The sequence below is a fragment of the Pantherophis guttatus genome, chromosome 1, assembly GCF_059756535.1.
Source record: "Pantherophis guttatus breed Tessera chromosome 1, ASM5975653v1, whole genome shotgun sequence".
NCBI classification, from domain to species: Eukaryota; Metazoa; Chordata; class Lepidosauria; order Squamata; family Colubridae; genus Pantherophis; species Pantherophis guttatus.
This window is the reverse complement of record NC_142063.1, coordinates 36,043,317-36,065,041: the sequence shown is the minus strand read 5'-3', so window position 1 is coordinate 36,065,041 and position 21,725 is coordinate 36,043,317. Positions and strand designations below refer to the sequence as shown.

Sequence of the window (21,725 nt, the reverse complement as noted above, 5' to 3'; positions counted from 1 at the left end):
CTCTTCTTTATATAATCTATCTGGTCTAATCATTAAAACAACCTTGTTTAACTTCAAAATCAAGCAAAATCAGTTGAGTGCTGCTGCCTGCACCTACCTGCCACAAAGACTGCAAGACAATTTCTCCCATATTATTTATGACTCATCCACGGCCACCACTTTGGTCTTTAGCCAATTTGGTCTTATGGTTTCCAGGCTGGAAACCATGAGACCGTATTGTTGTTTATATTGCCACAAAGAATTGTTTCTGGTGGGTTAGAAGTAGAATTAAATAGAAAGAGAGACAGAAAGTTAGAAAAATAGAAAAGAGCATGCTAATTTTCTTTGTACAAATGATAGGCACTGTTAGTGAAATAAGATAGCTTTGGGTGCCATCTGGTGACCACATCTACACATTGCAGTTGAAATACATATTGTAAAATAAAGATCTATTTTCTCTTTTAGCACATGAACCAATATTATAGTTCAGGATTAGCACCCAGTCAGCTGGAATAATATTTGGAGGAACTGTGATTTCAATGAACATTCAGTGAACAATCTATCAACAAAGTAATTAATAGTAAAGGAAATTTTCTGCTTGGAAAAAAAAATCAAAGCATCATACTTATTAGAGAGAGCAGTAGGTCACCATTGCCATTTATACCTTGGCTACTAGAAATTCATGAATTAATTCCAAAGCAGAATTTTATACAATTACTATGTGGTACAATATTAGGGAAGAAAGAGTTGGGTTCAAATGCCATGACATTTTCTGAGTGAAACTGGACCAGTGGCTATTCTAGCTGAATTTGTATATGTAATTCTGCAATCTTAGAAATAAAGGTAGGATTAAAGTAGTAGTTACTGTAAATGGTTTGAGGTTTCAGTTTTGAGTCACCAGAGACGTGGATAGAATAAAGGAATGTAGACCTGGCATTTTGCATGATTCTTTCAACTCTCAATTCCTCTAAAACAGGAAACTATACCTTGAAGGAAGCCTGGTAAAAAAGACATCTTTACTTTTTTTTTTTTTTTTTCATAGTGAATGAACAGAATATATGAAAATAGAATCCGGGCCCAAACATTCCCAACTTGACACTCTGCATACTGTTATGTTGGGAAGTTGTGGTCTGGGGAAGATGTTGCATTATAAAGGGCTGATTTATACATTTGTGACTATTTTTCTTAAGTTGAGCACTGTGGCTTGAGGTAAGATAAGGAAGAGGGTAAGAAGAAAAAGGTAGTTAATTTCAATTAATTCAGGTCTCCAGGGCCAGTTGGTACACCTCAGTGTATCGAAGGAACTAGTAGAAGTGAACATAGACCCACTCTTAATAATCTTTGTGAACACTTGAAGAGGCATACTACAAATAACAGTGGGCAGATTATATCAAATTAACTTCTTTGAAAGAGTCATTCCTTTAGAATTTTGAGGACGCACTGAAGACATAGTATATCAAGAAACCATTGACAGACTATCCCATTCTAGTCCCCTTAATTAAATGATAAAATAGGGAGTAGATGAGACCACAGCTGGATGAATTCACAGCTGGTGAATGACTACATGAAAGGGTGCTTCTTAATGTTTCCACTTCAGCTTGAGGGAAAGAATTGAGTCGACTTTCACAGCTCTCGGCCATGTGCGGATGAGTAGTTGAAGGGCCACTTGTTAATCTTGCAGATGATATATATATATAGCTGGGCTAACTTTTTGGATGAAAGACGGAAGACTCAACAAGTCTTGAGCACCAAGATGAAATAAATAAGGTAGAATGTAAGAGAAAAAAAAATAATGTTCTACATCTGAATAAGAAAAGTGTAAACCATATATAATATGCATCTTGGAAGTAGTATCTACAAAAAGGATCTAGATGACCTTGTGGGCCATCGGTAAACATGAACTAGATGTGTCATGCAGCTGTTAAAAAAGCAAGTGCTATCTTAGAGTGCATTTACTGGGGAATAGAGACCAAATTGTGGAAATTACAGTAATTGTTCCACTCTTCTCTGCCCTAGTTAGACCTCATGTTGATTATTGCATCCATTTTGGGGCACCATAGTTCAAAATGATCAATGAAAAATTGGAATAAGTTCAGGAAAAGGTTACCATATGATGAAGGTTCTGGCAATCAAGACGTATTAAGAATGATTCAATAGCAATAGCAGTTAGGCTTACATACTGCCCCATAGTGTTTTACAGCATTCTCTGGTGGCTTCCAATATAAATATTTGCATATTTTCCCCAATAACCTGAGCCTTCATTTTACTGCTCTCAGAAGGATGGAAAGCTGAGTCAAACTTGAGCCTCGTCAGGATTTAATTCCAGGCTGTGGGCAGAGTTTGCCTGCAATACTTCATTTTAATCACTATGCCAAGGCAATGTTCTGAGAATGTCTAAACCTACAGAAAAGATGTCTAAGGGGAAATATGTTAACACTCTTGAATTATGTGAACAGTAGTCACATAGAAGTAGATCTATTCATTATTGCATCTGGGGGCTGCCAAGGTTAAGCAAAGCTGGTTTAGCCAACGCCTTTTACAGGAAGCACAAGAGAAGTTTGGAGTTGATCTAAGCTCCAGCCAGCCAGCCTGGCTTGTCCCCTTTCATGTTTTATTTTTATTTTATTTATTAGTTAGGGTTGAGTATTTATCATTATATATTATTTAGTTTGAATTGTATGTAGGTTTTGTAAACAATTTTTTAAAAAAATATTGTAAACCACCCAGAGTTGCCCTGAGACAAGATGGGTGATCAATAAAATTAATAATAAATAAATAAATTGCCTTAGAAGGTTAGGATCAGAGCCAGTGGGTTAAAACTATAAGGGAGCATTTCAGCCAGGTTAGAATCAGGAGAAACTTCCTGAGTGTGCTGTCAGCAAGTGGAACAAACTGTCACATCAAGTGATGAGTTCTTCATTAGGAGATCTTCAAATGGAGGCTGGATGATCAACGATGTTCTAGTAGATCCTGCATTGGGCAAGGAGTTGAACTAGATGATCTAAGGGCCTTTCTAACCTAAAGTTGAATTCCCTTGTATATTTCAGAAGTCGGAAACTCATCTTTAGATACAAATATATATTTTCTTTGAACATATACAATTTGTGCTATCAGTTGCCATATAACCTCATAGATATCTGGACTGCATAAATTCAACATTGTGTTTGTGTGAACAATAAGGAAATACAATAAAGACTTGGGAAATTTATTCAAGAATTCAATAATAACTTATCTTATTCAAAGACATTATGTCAGCAGTTAAAAACAACCCAACACCCTAGAACATAGGTGTCAAACTCACCATGTCACATGGCCATAATGTGACATCGCAACATTTTTTGTCTTCACAGAGCTGGGGTGGGCTTGGCCTGTGCGTGACACATCTGGCCTGTGGGCCGCCAGTTTGTCCCCCCTGCCCTAGAAGGTATCCCAGAGAGGAGCATTGCTTATTCACTTTGCATTTGTTTATGGCTTGTGCTTTTTTTCATTTTAGTCCTTTCTTCATTAGCAAAGAATTGATAAATGACCCAAAACCATATTAGCAGCTTCTCAACAATGTCATATAATCCTTCATCAATGCATCATTATGTCTTCAGCATTGCATAGACATATCACAATATTGTGACTTTATTGTGAAGGCCCATTGACTAAGTTCAATGTATGAAGATCAGAATTCTCTGAAACAGATGGTGACTACCAGAGAAAGGGAATGTTTCAGTGCATTTGAAAATGTTATCCACTTTCCATTCAGGTCTTTTAAAGAAGCCACACAAACTTTCAATAGTGAAGGGCAGTAATATTGTCTTCTTTATTTCCCAACATGTGTGTTTCTGATATCACTGGGATTCATCTGACGAATGAATTCCACACACTCTACATGTGCGATACATCTCACGCCTGACATTTTCACCAGCCAGCACATAGATAAATGGATCTGCAATGCTCTTGGCAGTGGAAAAGCACAGAAAGATCACAGAAGTAGTATATATGTTTTTCTCAAATGTGCATACCTGATCTCGGTGCTGAAAGAAGATAATGGCTCTCACAAGGAGCACAAAATGGTAGGGAGCAAAGCACAGTACAAATACAGAAATGATGGCAATTGCCACGTTTCTCACTTTAGCTTTCTGGTCTGGATTGAGGCTGCAGCTGGTCTTAATACTTCGAAAAATTCTATAGTTTGTGAAAAGAAGGAGCCCCAAAGGAATGAGAAATCCCAAGAAGAACCGGCTGATATTGTAAAGGGCCAAATTGAAATTGAGGGGAGTTTCAAAGCAAGTTGCTGTGTTTTTTTCCTGGATATTTTTGTTGAAAAACACAGGGCAATAGATTGCAGCAATGATGCCAAAGAAGGCGACTGTGACCATAGTAGCAGTCCTTTGGGACCTGAAGCATTTCCCTCTGCTTTCCAGTGCACGTACCACAGCCTTGTAGTGATCGATAGAAATGCAGCACAGGAGAAGAATGCTGATGTAGATGTTGCAGAAAAAGATATATCCAGTCACCAGGCATGACGGTATCCCCATATTCCAACGATGGCCATTTTTCACATAGATAATCCAGAGGGGAAGGGTGCTCAGGTACATAATGTTGCACAGGGACAGGCCAAACAGGTAGATGGCTGTGATATTTTTTTTCCAAATTTGTATGAGTGTCACAAAAGCAGTCAGGCAGTTAGCTGGTAGGCCTATGGCAAAAATGAAGCTGTACACTACAATCAGGAGCTCGCGGCTTTCTTCGAATGGCAGGTCTGTGGAATTGCACATACTGCTGATACCCATGAGGTCAGTCCACAAATGCTTCCTTCCTTTGGAGCCCCTGTTAACCTAAAAGCAAAATAGGTTTGGTTAGGTAATCTAATCTACTTTCAAGTTCATTCCTAAAAGCCGCAATTTCTGCACAAGCACAGGTGTTCCTGATGGCATGGAATAGTTTTTTAAATTTAGGCTGATTTGTCAACTATGACATTAGCTCTGTGAAAACAGCTTAGCTTCATTCACCCAGGCAATCTTTTGTATAGATCACTGCAATACATTATGGATATCACAATAAAGGCAAGTTGGAAGTTTCAATTTGATGCAATTTATAGAAACTTGGGTACTGACTGGGATTGAGGATTATGCTATATTAAACTAATATTGCATCATCTTCATAGGCCTATAATTCACTTCTGGACTGAGTTCAAGGTGCTGGCAATAACCTTCAAAAGCTTTGACCATAATACCAAAAGAAACTTTACTTCCTGGGTATGCTGGTTTATTGAGTCCTGGCATATGGTTAATTGAGAGCAGGAGTTCTCAATAACAGTTTTCTGGATAAAGCATTTCACTTCCATAGAGATCCATCTAGAGCAGTGGGCCAGATGTGTCAGGCGTTGGCCATGCCAACTCCTGGTTTAGCGAAGGGAGAAAAAAATGTGATATGTCATGTGATGACAATGTGTCATTGCAAGTTTGACACCCCTGATCTAGAGTATACTCTGTTATTCTAGGAAGTGATGCAGAATAATAGTATATGATGTTTACTAAGAGTTGTTCTGCCTCTGCTGACTAGAAACCAGGACACTGAGCTCTAATCGTGTTTTAGGCATGAAAGCTAATTGGGTGACTTTGGGCCAGTCACTTTCTCTCAGCCCAACCCAAAGGGCTGTTCTTATGGGGAAAAAGAGGAAGAGGAAGGAGTATTATGTAAATTCACCACTTTGAGTTACTTATAAAGTAATAAAAGTGGGATAAAAATCTTATAAACAGATAAATAATTGGAACATATCAGTGTTCTTTAGTGATCTTTCCCTCCAGAAGGAAACCTGATTCATGTGGAATTGTCACCGGGTTGATTGCAGGGGGTGTGTGTTGTGTGTGTCTCAAAACTTCAGTTGAGGTTTCTGTCATGTATCAACATCATTTTCATTATTATCTTCTGTAGAAACTATGTTATTACCCTAGAGCAGGGTTCTCCATCTTGGCCACTTTAAGAAGGATTCAACTCCCAGAATTCTCCAGTCAAGTCTATTCATCTTAAAGAGGCAAAGATGGAAAAGCACGGCCCTTTAGGAACATCAGCGCTTGCAACTCTTGAGGTGAATGTACACTTTCTTCTAATTCAGGACTGTAAGCGCACAACAAAATGGCTGGATTAAAGTATCTCCTCTACTCCTTGAGTCTTAACATATCCTGCCCCAGTTGCCCAGCCCTCTTCTGCCTCAGTGAGGAGGCCAGAAAGTTAAAGGCCTTAACAATACTTTAATGATGTGAAACAAATGAAAGAAAGCAACTGGAAATTCCCTTGGATTTCTTCCTCCTCCCACAAGCCAGCATTGTTGCAGCTCAGGTAGAAGATGGATCTTGCTTACTACTGACAGTTCCCTCTTAATTCACCCTGTGCTCTTCTGTGCCTGCAGCCTGACAGTTGGGCTAATTTTTGGTACAGGCTTAGCACTCTTTCAGAAAAGGATTAGACCTGTGTTCAAACTTACCCTGGCTGACAGGTTGCAGGTACAAAGGATTTCCACACCAGCCACTTGTTAGATGGGCAACTTGATAAGCTATTAACCCCAATGTTCCAAGCATCGGCTCATCTTGTTTCAACCCAAGAAACTAAGTTAGAAGAAGTTATTGGTATCTCTTCCTGTTATAGAACCAGGTGTCTTTTTTTTTTTTTTTTGGTAGCTCAAGTCAAAATGGCCATGGAGGGCATAGGTTGAAAGGGAGTGCTTCTCTGGTTTAAAATGGTCAATGGGCAGATTTATTTATTTATTTATTTATTTGATTTGTATACCGCCCTTCTCCAGCAGGACTCAGGGCGGTGAACAGCCGAGATAAAACAGCATACAAAATTTAAAAAACAGTTTAAAAAGTAATTAAATAATTTCGGCCCACAATTTAAAACAACCCAATTAAAAACAATTTCAAATTAAAACCGAAATGGATGGGATCAAGCCAGCCCGGCTAGGTGAAATAAATGAGTTTTCAGGGCCCGACGAAAAGTCCGGAGGTCTGGTATCGTGCGTATCTCTGGGGGGAGGTCGTTCCAGAGGGCCGGTGCTGCCACAGAGAAGGCTCTCCCCCTGGGGGTCGCCAGCCTACATTGTCTGGCAGACGGCACCCTGAGGAGGCCCTCTCTGTGCGAGCGTATTGGCCGGTGGGAGGCTATTGGTGGCAGAAGGCAGTCTTGTAGATACCCCGGCCCTAAGCCATGGAGCGCTTTAAAGGTGGTCACCAACACCTTGAAGCGCACCCGGAAGACCACCGGGAGCCAGTGCAGCTCGCTGGAAGGGAGGTGTCACATGGGAGCGCCCCGTTGCTCCCATAATCCACCGCGTGGCTGCATTCTGGACCAGCTGGAGCCTCCGGGTGCACCCCAGGGGGAGCCCCATGTAGAGAGCATTGCAGTAGTCCAGGTGGGAAGTCAACATGATTCCATCAGCAACTACACCAATGAACAAGGATCAAAATTTCAGCTCTTATTTTTGTTTGCGGTGAGGATAAAAAGACAAAAGGGGTAAGTCAAACTTTGCAGATTGTAGGATATTTGTTTTAAACTTTGGGGTGGAGATGAGTACTTGAAATCAATGAAACTGCATCTCTTTGGAATTGAGCTGGAGAACATAAGTAATCTACTCATTATGCTTTCTGCCATGGAGCCTAGATCAAGACTTTGAGATCATTTCTCAACAGTATCTATGGAGATTCTTGGTCATCCTGGTCATGGTTGTCCCAAAGGGGGTTTTTCAAGAGGCAACTGGACTTTCTGGTTTTTCTTTGAAGATGTTTCACTTCTCATCCAAGAAGCTGCTTCTTCTTGGATAAGAAGTGAAACGTCTGAAAAAGGTTCTTGGATGAGAAGCAAAACGTCTTCAAAGAAAAACCAGAAAGTCCAGTTGCCTCTTGAAAAAGCACCTTTGGAATTTTTCAACAATCATTCTCTCAGAAACAACATTGCATGAGGTGTGTGGAAGGGCTGAAATCAGAAGTTAGGCATCAAAAGCCCAAGGCTCCTGAATTGCAGCTGTTTGCAGTGTACCACTACAATCTGCCAAATATGCAAAGGTACCTTTTGAGACCAATCAGTGCATAATGTAAACAGCATAGAGGTACTTTCCCTGGAGGTAGAAAAATTTGAACACCTCTGACTAAAATTAATTCCAGCTAGACCTATTGTAGCAATTTCAACAAGGAATCCTCCTGATGTCTTAAAGACTCATAGTATTTGGACCTAAGGTTTCATAGACTGCTCCTGTAACCCGCCAGATGTTAATGAAGCTCAGCTACCATGGCCAGTGGGGAAAGATACTGGAAACTACAATTCAGCAGCAACTGGAAAGCCACAGAATGTGAAGCAGAGGCCACTTTGCCAATGCACTGTTTCAATGAAGATAATATACAGCTGAATATATATGTTGGAGCAGACTCCCTAATATATATAAAAAATATTGTGGCCACTTGGATTTCCCCAATCTGATGTTCTCCAAATATGCTGCATGTACAGATTCTGGGAGCTAAAGGGCATCAAGTTGAAGGAAGTTTCATTCTCTTTGCTTTGAACTGGTATTGCTATCTTTTACAATAGTGTGATAGAAAATATGAAAGGCAAAAGGAAGTGAAAAGGGTGGAGATTACATAGGGTTGTTCAGGCCTCTTGCAAAACTAGCACAGAAGTTGATGATGCAAAAACTGTTGCAACACATTGAGGCCCCTAATGTCTCAGTTTGAGAAAGGCAGTTTTCAAACCATATAGCCCAGCCTGGCACTCTCTTGATGAATTAGACTGCAGTGCCCGTAAATCTGGCTAGGTTCAATGAGGGGTATCCTAGTCTAAATAGAGTAGAAGAAGCCTATTCTACTGCAGCCAATATGAAACATCTTGTGTGGAGTAATAGAAAAATATTGTAGTATATCTTGCAGTCCTGGAGTAAGCCCAATTTTATTTATTTATTTATTTAGTTGTATCCCACTTTTATTATTTTTACAAATAAGTTGGCAAACATAACCAACACACCTTCCTCCACCTATTTTCCCCACAACAACAACAACCCTGTGAGGTCATTGGGCTGAGAAAGTGCCTGGCTCAAAGTCACCTAGCTGGCTTTCATAGCTAAGGAGAGATTAGAACTCACAGTCTCCCACTTTCTAACGTGGTGCCTTAACCATTAGAGAAAACTGGCCAGTTGATTTATTTATTTGTCATATTTATATAGCTGCTCATCTCAGAAACAAGTGACTTTGGCTGGTGTATAACAAAACTAAAAAACAATGAATATTTTAAAAACAATAAATATTATTTTAAAAGCTCTAAAATTTTCAAAAGCCTAAAGCTAAAAGAGAAAAATAAATATTGGATGAAGACCATGTATTAAAAAGAGTGGAGCAATCTCAATATTTTACCAATCTCCTGGAGCCTCCATCCTGGTGGTGCAACCAGGTCTTGGGGGACTTCTGGGAAGTCAAAAGGATGAAGCTTTCCAGACAGTAATTACCACAGCAGAAAAGGCCTTCTGCTTTGGACCTTCCAAATGTGGTACTCTAGTTGATGGGTCCCGCAGCATGCCTTCTCTGCTGGACCTTATGTGACATGTAGATGTAATTGGAGAGAAGCAATCCCTCAAATAATTTGATCCCATACCATGTAGGACTTTTTAAGGTAAAAACCAGGACCTTGAATTGGCAACTGGTAACCAATCCAGCTTGCAGAGCAGATGTTTAACATGTTCTTCTAGAAACAAACCAAACTACTCATGCTGTTGCATTCTTTGCCAGGAAGGGCAGTCTCATGTACAGTGCATTACAATAGTCTAACTGGGAGAAGACTAGGGCATGAGTGATCTGAGTAAAGCCCCTCGATCTAGGAACAAGGCAAGTGGTACACAACATGAATTTGAGCAAAGGTCCTTCTAACTATGATTGCCACTGGCCTTCGAGTAGGGCATGTAAGTCTAGGAGGACTCCCCAGATTGTACACAGGGCTTGTCTAGGACAGTGCAAAACCATCCAACGTTAAAGATGGGATTGTTTTAGAGCTGGCAAGCCCCCAAACCCAAAGTCACTCAATCTTGCCAACATTTGGTTGAACCTGTTGTTCCTCATCTGGACTCTTATAGCCTCCAGGCACTGGGATAAGATGTCCATAGCATTGCTTAATTTGCCAGAGTGAGAGATGTATAATTGGGCATCATCATGATACCACATGATACCTCATCCCATGGCAATGGAAGAGCTTACCCAGAAGTCTCATACAGATGTTGAATAGGACTGAAGAGAGCATCCCACACATTGGAGGCCAAGGTGGGATCTTTCTTCTCCAATCACCACCATCTAGAATTGACCCCAGGACGCAGCCAACATAATACTGTGCCTTCCTTCCCATATCCCCTGAGTCAATTTAGAAAAATACCCAGGTCTGAATCCTGACTGAAAGGAATCCAGACAATCTGCTTCATCTCAGGTTCTCTGAAGTTGTTGCAGGACTACCTTTGCAACTACCTTCCTCAGAAGAGGGAAATTAGATACTGGACAAAAATTGTCCCCCATAGTAAAGTCCCAGAGATGGTTTCTTGAGAAGGGGGCCAAGCTCTTCTTAAGATATTAAGAAACAACCCCATCACCCAAAGAAGATTTCAACACTGCTAAAACTCATTTACAATACACCCTTTTGGCTTTCTTAACAAACCAGCAGAGGATGGAGCTAATGAGCAGGTGGCTGCACTCACAGGCATAAGGGCCCTAACCATTTCATCAGGCCCAATGGATTCAAACTGTTCCTAGATAAATGGGCAAAACTTCTCCCCACATACCTCTTGGGATTTGTAACAAGGCCAGTGTCCAACTGAGTAAATTTGAGCAAATTCTTGAAACATAAGAGAAATGCCCATTTGTGAATCGAATTATTTACCTCTTATAGTTGTCCTCTTCCTTTAAGTGGGCTATTAGCTATTAGTAATAATAAGTTGCTTTATCCAAATATACAAGGTTGTTTAAAAATGCAAAATTAATCAGACAACAGTGGAGTGAATTTGTTGTGGCTATCACAGGAATTATCCAATTAACATACTCCATGCTTGAATTAGAGTTGTGGTGGCACAGTGGCTAGAATGCAGTACTGCATGATAACTCACTGCTCACTCCAGGAGTTCGATCCTGACTGGCTCAAGATTGACTCAGCCTTCCATCGTTCCAAGGTTGGTAAAAGAGAACTTATCTATCTATCTATCTATCTATCTATCTATCTATCTATCTATCTATCATCTATCTATCTATCTATCTATCTATCATCTATCTATCTATCTATCTATCTATCTATCTATCTACGGTATCTTCTATCTATCTATCTATCTATCTATCTATCTATCTATCTATCTATGGTATCTTCTATCTATCTATCTATCTATCTATCTATCTATCTATCTATCTATCTATCTATCTATCTACAGTATCTATCTATCATATTTAAAAACCACCCATGTCTCTCATAGATCAACTCTGGGCATAAAGTTCAACAATTCTGGAAAAACGATTTGTTCTAGAATGAAACAAAAGTTGAATTCCCATTTCAATATATGATATCACTGAACATACATCCCCGCTATGTATACTGAATTAGCTTTTTGCATTGTAATTGCTGCAAAGGTATGCTTCTTCCTGGAAAGGTTCTCTGATTTGTTCAACAAAAGAATGGTTAATCAAATCCTGAGAGCGTTTTTCAAGGTCCAAAAACTTCATATTTTAAAAATCAAAATTATTAGCAAGTTGAAAAAAAATTGGTATAAAAAGTGAGAACATTTGGGGCTTTACATTGAGTAAGAAAGACAAATGTAGGTAGAGAACACTTTTTTCCTTTGTTGCATGATACCAAATTAGGGGTGATGAAATAAACATGATGGGATAGATCAGGGGTGTCACACGCGCATTGTCAAGTTGTCATCACGTGATGTATTGTGACTTTTTTCCTCTTTGCTAAAATGGGGGTGGGCGTGGCCAGCTCTTGATGCATCCGGCCCACGGGCCGCGAGTTTGATGCACCTGGAATAGATAAAATAATAACCTTCTCCTCATCTGCAGAAGGAAGTTGCTACAGAAGGAATTCACTGCCCAAAGAATGGGTAGTAATGTTCTTTTAAAACTGTGTACAGTAAGTTGAATTCATAGATGATCAGGCTATTAATGTCTCAGTTGGTGGCTTCTGATAGCTGGATTGACCATCTGCTTTTTTAAAAAAAACCCTAACATTTCACCATACCCATATATATAGGTTCTTTCCATTCTCTTAACACATAAATAAACTCAGAACATTTTAGTCAGTTGTCTCGTCTAGAGTTAGTCATTAGTGGCATTTGCAAGAGGAAGAAACGGAAAGTGTCCTTTTGGGTAATTTAGACATTGGAAATGTATCATCCAAACCACAAATAAGTAGGCACATTTTAAATATTTTTTGCAAAAAACACCTAGTAGATACAATGAATATCATAACTCCCAGTGGTGCAAAAGTAAGAATGCTTCAATCAAGAAAATGAATGCAGAGAATTTGGAGTGGAATTATGTGAGAAACAAACTATGAGCTCAAATCTAGTATTACCAAAGATAATTTATTTGAAAAAAAAAAAGTGCTCAAACAAATCCCAGACTTATCTTTAAAATAAGTCCAAAGAACTACTACCTCATGGGAAGACCACTGTATCCAGAAATTAATGAATTTAAGACACAACTTAGCAGATACAATTGAAAAAACAAAACCAAAGGGGCATATGACATTTTGTAAAATCAGTTAAAAAATCACAATGAAGCATGACTGCTTAAAGACAAACAGCATTGTTGAAATCTTACCAAAATTAGTAGATAAAATTAGTAGAAATGAAAATGGGAATGTTAAAAACATTATAGCCAGTGATACTTTTTGTACTGTATTTCCAATAGACAGATAGTAATATGATTTAATTATTCATTAATGCGTTAAATGCATGCAGCCACCCATCACACAACCAGCAATATTTTTTAAAAAAACAATAGAACACATTTTTAAACACAAAAATAGCAGCCAGGAATGAACCAACATATCACAACAATTAATATAATCATAAAACAGGCCTCCATTTGCCATCCAGTTCAGTGTTCTATCAGAGCTTCAGAAATAAAATATTTTTTCTGCAAAACAGAAGCAACACTTACCTTGATAGTATGCAGTCATCATCATATTATGCCTTCTGAATTTACCACATGTGTAGAAATACTTCAGGATGATGATAACCACAAGGGGTTTTTTTTTTCAGTTAACTTCTCCAATCAGCCACCAATCTTGGCACTGCTGCTTTGCCTATTTGTCCTTCAACCTCTCTCATTTGGGTTAAGAAATTAGAAGAATGTGAAATATAGATAAATGGGCAGATACCAGAGGGGAAATGATTCATTAACGTTGATGCAATTTTTAAAGCAGACGTGCTGTTTTAAAAGGCTCATTTGGGATTTTTTTTTTTTTATTATAAAAAAAGGATTGAATACCAGAGAGGTGCTATGCTTACACGTGGTCTAAGGGTTTTCTTCCAAATCCAAATAATGATTGACCTTATGGTCTGAAGATACTATCTAGTCAGGTAAAAATAAATCGTGTGCAAGCAAATAGAGAGCACTCAGAGAGCACCCAGGACTCCCCAATTCAACCCTGAGCTACATATATCCTCTTCTATTAACATTTAACCTAAGTAGATATATTTACAGGTAGTCCTCTATTTACAACAGTTTATTTAGTGACTGTTCAAAGTTACAATGACATTGAAAAAAGTGACTTATGCCAGTTTTTCACACGACATTGCAACATCCCTATGGTTACATAATCAAAATTCAGATGCTATAAATCATATTTATAATGGCTGCAGTATCCTGGGGGGGGGGGGCAGGGGTCAGACAAAACAGACCCAGGAATCTACAGACTAATCAGCCTAACTTCAATACCTGGGAACATACTGGAAAAAATAATAAAAACAATGTCTAGAAATTGTGAATGTCTAGAAATAAAGTTATAACTAAAAGCCAGCATGGGTTTATTAAAAGCAGATCTTGCCAAACCAATCTTATTTCATTCTTTGACAAAGTGAATAAATTAGTAGATTAGTAGAGTGTGGGACATGGTGGCTCAGTGGCTAAGATGCTGAGCATGTCGATTGCAAGGTTTTGTCAACCTAGCAGTTTGAAAGCAGGTTAAAAAAATGCAAGTAGAAAAATAGGAACCATCTTTGGTGAGAAGGTAACAGCATTCTGTGCGCCTTTGGCATTTAGTCATGCCGGCCACATGACCACAGAGACATCTTCAGACAGCACTGGCTCTTCAGCTTTTAAACGGAGATGAGCACCACTCCCTAGAGTCGGGAACGACTAGCACATATGCACAAGGGGAACCTTTACCTTTACCTTAGAGCGTGGACATAGTATACTTAGATTTCAGCAAGGAAGGCATTTGACAAAGTAGACCACAACCTACTTTTTGGTAAGCTAGTAAAATGTGGTATAGACAGCATCACCACCAGATGGATTTATAACTGGCTGACAAACCATACTCAACATGGAGGAAGTCCTTACATGGAGGAAGTAAGCAGTGGGGTACCACAAGTTCCATCTTAGACCCAGTACTCTTGAATATCTTCATAAATGACTTAGATGAGGGAATAGAAGGGAAACTCATGACACTAAGCTGCCAGTAATAGCCAACACCCCAGAAGACAAGCTCAGGATCCAAAAAGATCTTGACAGACTTGAACAATAGGCCTATCCAACAAAATGAAATTTAATGTGGACAAAAGCAAGATTTTATCCTTAGACAGGAAAAACCAAAGGTACAACTACAGATTAGGCAAAATTTGGCTCAAAAACACTAACAGTGAAAGGGATTTAGGAGTCCTAGTGGACAATTACTTAAATATGAGAGAACAGTGTGCGGCAGCAGCCAAAAAAAGCTAATATAATTCTTCATTGAATAAACAAAGGCATAGAATCAAAATCACGTGAAGTATTAATACCACTTTATAAAGACTTAGTAAAGTCATAGCTGGAATACTGCATCCAGTTTTGGTCAGTACATTACAAAAAAGATGTTGAGATTTTGGAAAGCGTGCAAAGAAGAGCAACTAAGATGATTAAAGGCCTGGAGACTAAAACATATAAAGAACAGTTGCAGGATTTAGGTTTGGCTAGTCTAGAGAAAAGAAGGACTAGGGGGGATTTACAGATTAATAGAGTTGGAAGGGAACACTATTCTGATTGATTGATTGATTGATTGATTGATTGATTGAATTCCTCAGCCAGCCACAAGTCTTAAAGTGTTAAAGTCTTAAACTTGCCTCCAGAAGTTGTGGGTGCTCCAAAGCTGGAGGTTTTTAAGAAGAGATTGGACAACTATTTGTCTGAAATGGTATAGGGCGTCAAACTTGATTTCATTGAGGGCAGCATCAGCATTGTGTTTGACCTTGGGGGGGGGGCAGGTTGGATGTGGCCAGGGTGAGCGTGGCCAGCTCAATGTCACTCCTGTTGGGGGTGCCTGTGGTGGCCCAAGCGCTCTGCCAGTGAAAACAGGCTCCTGAGCTCCGTTTTTGTCTGCGACAGCCTCATCCAACCCTCTGCCAGTGAAAACAGAGCTTGGGCTCAGCCGTCCTGAGCTCCGTTTTCACTGGCAGAGGCATTGCGGGACAGTCCTTTGCTGTTTCCAGGGCAGCCCTGTAGGCCAGGTCTAAGCACCCCATGGCTGAATCCGGGCCCCAGGGCCTTGAGTTTGACACCCTGGTATAGGGTTTTCTGTCTGAGCAGGGGGTTGGACTAGAAGACCTCTAGGGTCCCTTCCAACTCTGTTATTCTGTTAGTCTGGGTCATGTAGTCATCTTTTGCAAAGTCAGTGGCGAACCAGATTCATTTAATAACTGTGTTACTAACCTAACAACTGCAGGGATTCACTTAACAACTATGGCAAGAAATGGGGCAAAACACACTAACAACTATCTTGCTTAGCAACAGAAAATTTGGGCTCAAATTTTCAAATTGTAAATCAAAGACTGTCTGTACTCAAGAGTTTTAGCCAGTGAAACTGAGCATGCTGTAGGTTCTGGATTGCAGAGATTTCAATAGAAAGATCACTCTTCTGGTTTTGTCAATGCAAGTTAGTAAGGAAATTCAGAGAGGTGGTAAAGGCACCTCTCTGAATTTAGAGAGCATACTTGGATATTTCCAAGATCACTGAAATTTTGTTGGGGACTCAACATGGCTTGTGAACGATGGGTTCTTACACCTGCTCTTCTTTGTTTTTCTCTCCCATTGTGTTTCCTTCCTTCTCCCTTTCTTCATAGGCATCTGCAGTGGGAGGAGAGCAAGTGGGGGAAACAAATGGCACCAAATGGCAAATGGTTTCAGGATGTCATAACTCAGCTGATGGATGCCATACAAGTTATGTCACTTCTGTGATAACATCTTGAAATACCAGATGTCATTTTCGGTTACATCAGATCAAAGTAAATTTTTAAAGCAGATCTTTAGGAAACGAAAAAAACCTGATAACTTTGAATATTACTTTTATAATGATACATACTTCCCTATTCTGTTTGTAACATTTAACGAAAACAAGATGTCATCCTAAGTGGCTTTCTGGTCCCACTATTTTCCATCATTGCAGCCCTTAGTTACAGCTACGAACTTGTTCTACTTGTTCTACCATGCTACAAAATCCTGCATTTTTTTTTGATCTAATGTAATATTGGTAATAATAAGGCCTTTGGGAAGACCTCGATAGGCGGACAAAAATGCCAAATCCAATCTGAATATCTGGCTGACTGTGTGACAATCCAAAATAATAATAATTATAATATGGGGCTTGTGTGCTCTGAGGAAGATGAGAGCTACTGTATGTCAGAGTTTCAACCATACTGAACAAGTCTCATCAGAGAAGCCAGATAAAGAATGCCTTTCCCATAAACTTTCCCATAAATACCATAAATTGGTGAGACACAATTTACAGAAATTCTTATAGGATCAGTCGTCATCGGTGTCAACAAGGACCATGGTAGGTGTTGGATTTCCTGGACATCTGGTAACAAATAGGCTACAGAACTCGGGACTATTGGCTGAGCAACTGCAGGATTACTGGAAAAAAAGTTATTTCCTTTTTACACATACAGTATATGAAGACTGAAAGCAAAGAAATAATGAACTGTTATTACAAATCCAATCCAATGAAAAGAAGATATCTGAAAAGAATTTGCTGGTTCTGGAAAGAACAACATCCAGAAATAACAGAACAGAGGCTAACAGATCAATTTTGATTTATAATAAGAAATAAAGTATTCACTGAAGTAGAATTGGAAGAACTGCAAGGGTCTAGACCAGAGGTGGGTTTCAGCCTGTAGAACCGGTAGCAGAAATTTTGAGTAGTTCAGAGAACTGGTAGTAAAAATTCTGACTGGCCCCACCCCCATCTATTCTCTGCCTCCTAAGTCCCAGCTGACCAGGAGAAAATGGGAATTTTACAGTAACCTTCCCCTGAAGTGGGGAGGGAATGGAGATTTTACAGTATCCTTCCCCTGCCTCGCCCACCAAGCCACACCCACCAAGCCATGCCATGCCATGCCCATGAAGCCACACCCACAGAACCAGTAGTAAAATTTTTGAAACCCACCACTAGTCTAGACAGAGCAAAGAAATCGAAGCCTTGCCAAAATAGCTTAGATTGTAATGGCAAATTCCGTGAATCAGTGATCAAGCAAGCAAGCAAGCATAGCTATTGAATCATTTTCTTTTTTCTTTTTTGAAAAACCTTTATTAACACTTAAAATCCAAAAATACAAGTTGATAATAATAATAATAATAATAATAATAATAATAATAATAATAATTTTATTTCTATACCGCCCTTCTCCTGAAGGACTCAGGGCGGTGTACAGCCAATTTAAAAACACAAGACACAACAATGATTAAAAATTAAAATAATTAAATAAATTTGGCCGGATTAAAACCCCAAAAATTTAAAATACCCCAATTAAAATTATTATGTTGACAGCCCGGCCTGGCAGAACAACAGGGTCTTCAATGCGCAACGAAACACCCGGAGGTCGGAGATCTTACATATTTCCGGGGGCAGTTCATTCCACAGGGCTGGGGCTCCCACAGAGAAGGCCCTCCCCCTGGGTGTCGCCAGCCGACATAACTTGGCTGATGGCACCCTGAGGAGACCCTCTCTGTGGGAGCGGACTGGTCGGTGGGAGGCTATTGGTGGCAGAAGACGGTCTCGAAGGTACCCAGGTCCTATGCCATGGAGCGCTTTAAAGGTGGTAACCAAAACCTTGAATCGCACCCGGAAGACCACTGGGAGCCAGTGCAGCTCGCGCAGGAGGGGTGTCACGCGGGCACAACGGGTTGCACCCATAACCACCCGCGCGGCCGCATTCTGGACCAGTTGGAGCCTCCGAGTGCTCTTCAAGGGGAGCCCCATGTAGAGAGCATTACAATAGTCCAGCTGGGAGGTGACAAGGGCATGAGTGACCGTGCGCAAGGCCTCCCGGTCCAGAAAGGGCTGCAACTGGCAGATCAGGCGAACCTGATAAAAGGCCCCCCTGGCCACGGCCGTCATATGCTCTTCTAAAGACAGCCGTGCATCCAGGAGGACACCCAGATTGCGAGCCTTCTCTGTGGGGGGCAAAGATTCACCCCCAATAGTCAGTGATGGCACCTGCTGAGTATATCGGGACGCCGGCAGCCACAGCCACTCGGTCTTGGACGGGTTGAGTCTGAGCCTGTTCCTCCCCATCCAGACCCGCACGGCCTCCAGGCAGCGAGACATCACATCATAATCGTAATAATTATATTTTCATTCCCACACCAGACACTCTCACCTCTGCCTTCTTCTCAGAAAGAATAAAGCCTTCTAAGTAAAACAAAAAAGGAACTGAAACAAAGACTAACTGAGCCGAATGTAAAAAACAAGGCTGTCTGCACTAAAGCTTACGAAGAAACAGCTAGCACTACTACTAGACCTTGACTTATGACCACCATTGAGCCCAAAATTTCTATTGCTAAGTGAAACATTTATTAAGTGAGTTTTGTCCCATTTAATGACCTTTCTTGCCTCAGTTGTTAAGTGAGTCACTGTAGTTGTTAAGTTAGTAACATGGTTGTTAAGTGAATCTGGTTTCCCGATTGACTGCTTGACGGAAGGTTACAAAAGGTGATCACATAATCCTTGGACACTGCAACTGTCATAAATATGAGTCAGTTGGCAAGAGTCTAAATTTTGATCACGTGACCATAGGGATGTTGCAGTGGTCATAAGTATGAAAAATGGTCATGTCAGTGCTGTTGTAACTTCGAATGCTCACTAAACGAACTGTTGTAAGTATAGAACGATCTGTTTTAAAATATGCCAAGACAGTAATTTCAAACATAAGCATCAGCTCACTATAGGAAGAAAAACCAACTAATGTACAGCACAGCTGCAGTTAAACCTGAATTTACGGGACCGCCTTCTACCACCAATAGCCTCCCACCGGCCGGTACGCTCTCATAGAGAGGGACTCCTCCGTGTGCTGTCGGCCAAACAATGTTGACTGGTGGCCCCCAGGGGAAGAGCCTTCTCTGTGGGGGCACCTACTATCTGGAATGAGCTCTCCCCGGAGATACGGAGGATCCCGGATCTGCGCACCTTCCATCGCGCTCTCAAGACTTTTTTATTCCATCAAGCTGGCCTGGTCTAAATCTTTCCCCTTTAAAGTGTAAATTTTAATTTGTTTTTTAAATTATTGGGTGTTTTAAATTTGTCTCGGCCAAATTGTTTAATTTGGTTTTATTCTGTTTTTAAATTTTGTATTTATGTGTTTTATTCTGTGGCTGTTCACCGCCCTGGGTCCTTTGGGAGTAGGGCGGTATACAAATCCAATAAATGAAATGAAATGAAATGAAATGAAATGAAATGAATGCTGGGATGCAAAATCAACTAAGAAGAAAAAGAGCCAAACTGTGTGCCATCAAAATAGAAGATCTGGATGGAAAATAAGACCAGCATGTTAAGATTAGATGCAAACAAACTAGAACAGATGAAAGAAAATAAGCTGAAGAACAAGACCAAAGAGTACCTAATGAAGAAATATCACCTAGAAACAAAGAAGATCAAGGAGTCACTGGAGATAATAAAGCAGCAAACAACAGCTATAGCTAAAATCAGCAGATAGGAAGCTCAAATTACACACAATAGTCAAAATCTTAAATTTCAGTAGAATTAGAGCTATAGGCAGAATCATTCCTAATCCATCAATAAATGAGAAAACACTTGATAAAGAATAAACAGTGCAGTTCTGGGTCAGTACTTGGTGAAGATGAACTGCATGGCTTTTGGTTGAAACATCTGACTTGTTGCAAAGCAGTTTAATAGCATTCAGTAAGGAGGTGAAATTGAAGATTGGTTAACATCTGGCAAAAGCTATTTGACAATAAAGGCTCCAGCAAAAGGGACAGCACCAGGCAATTACAAGTCAATTACCTGCTTACCAACAACTTTCAAATTGCTAATTAAATGCAGTCCAACAGCATCTAGTTGAAAACAAGCTCCTGCCACCTGAACAGAAACTGCTTAAGCAACTGCCCAAACAAAAGATCAGCTCCTAATTGATGAGGTGATTTTGAAAAACTGCAAGAGAAAGAAGACTGACCTGAATGTGACTTAGATTGATCACAAGAAGACATTCAACTCCTTGTCAATAGTAATACCAAAAGTACCAATAGTAATATGTCACTTGGTGCAATCCCCAAATAACTGGAGCACCATTAGCATTGACAAAATCCCCATTACTCAATTGCAAAACACGGCATTACTTGGAACGGCTTATACCCTGCAGCATTTAACACCATTAAACAACAACATCTGCCTAACTTGGGTCCTTGGGAAAAACTGAATAGGTGGATAATAATGCCAAACATCCAGTTTAAACATCTGGTTGACTATGTGACCAATCATAATAATTTGAATAATTTGTCATTGTTACCTGCCAAGCATGTTAAATGCATTGCTTTCCTTATTGTCCATCGCTAGCATCTTCCCAGCCTTTAGTGAAACAGATTAAAATTATCAAACCTTTATTGATAGATTCTGAAGGTGGAAGTTCTATATTGCTGTTAAGGCTTTTCTATATCATCATAAAACTTTCTTTTTGATTTGTTTCTCTTTTTTTTTTAAGTTTTGCATTCCTGGAACCAGCACCTAAAATAAAACTATCTGTAGTGGGATCAAGGGAGGTCAAATGTGAAACCTACATTGTGTTGTATGTATGTGCATTGTGGGACTGCATGCACATAGGAAAGAAGCAGAGCTTGTGATGCAGGATAGAGCTGCCTTCAGCATTTTGAGAAGAGCAGTGGTACCTGTGATCTCCTATAGATGTTCCATCAGAAAACATTTACATTATGGCAATGTAAACACTCATCATGACAGACCAAGATAAATTGTTGGATAGCAGACAGTTATAATTCACTGAAAAACTTCTCAATATTTTCACTTCCCCTTAAAAATAGTTTGCTCACCCCTCCAGATTCAAATAGATTTGGAATCCTTACACCAATAGAGGGAAAGTCCATCATGGGACATTTAAAAGTCCTCCTTTATGGTGTGTCATACTGCTAGGAAGGCACTAAAAGAAGAAAGAAGTGTTTTGTGAATTAGTATCTTTTTCTATAAACCATAATTCTGTAGTCAGAATTCTCAGAAATAACATTTTAGGACTTTTTAAAAATCAAACATGC

General features: G+C 39.8%; 1 protein-coding gene across 1 annotated transcript; it reads right to left on the bottom strand.

Moving 5' to 3' along the window:
* Window positions 1–3,170: 3,170 nt before the first annotated feature.
* GPR132 (G protein-coupled receptor 132) lies at window positions 3,171–5,220 on the bottom strand. The gene has a single exon (XM_034418643.3). The coding sequence runs from the start codon at window positions 4,758–4,760 to the stop codon at window positions 3,816–3,818; it is 945 nt and encodes a 314-aa protein (XP_034274534.2). The 5' UTR covers window positions 4,761–5,220; the 3' UTR covers window positions 3,171–3,815.
* Window positions 5,221–21,725: the final 16,505 nt, after the last annotated feature.

Bases quoted from the DNA above. Each gene is read 5' to 3' on its own strand.
- GPR132 (XM_034418643.3), bottom strand. From the start codon at position 4,760: ATGGGTATCAGCAGTATGTGCAATTCCACAGACCTGCCATTCGAAGAA.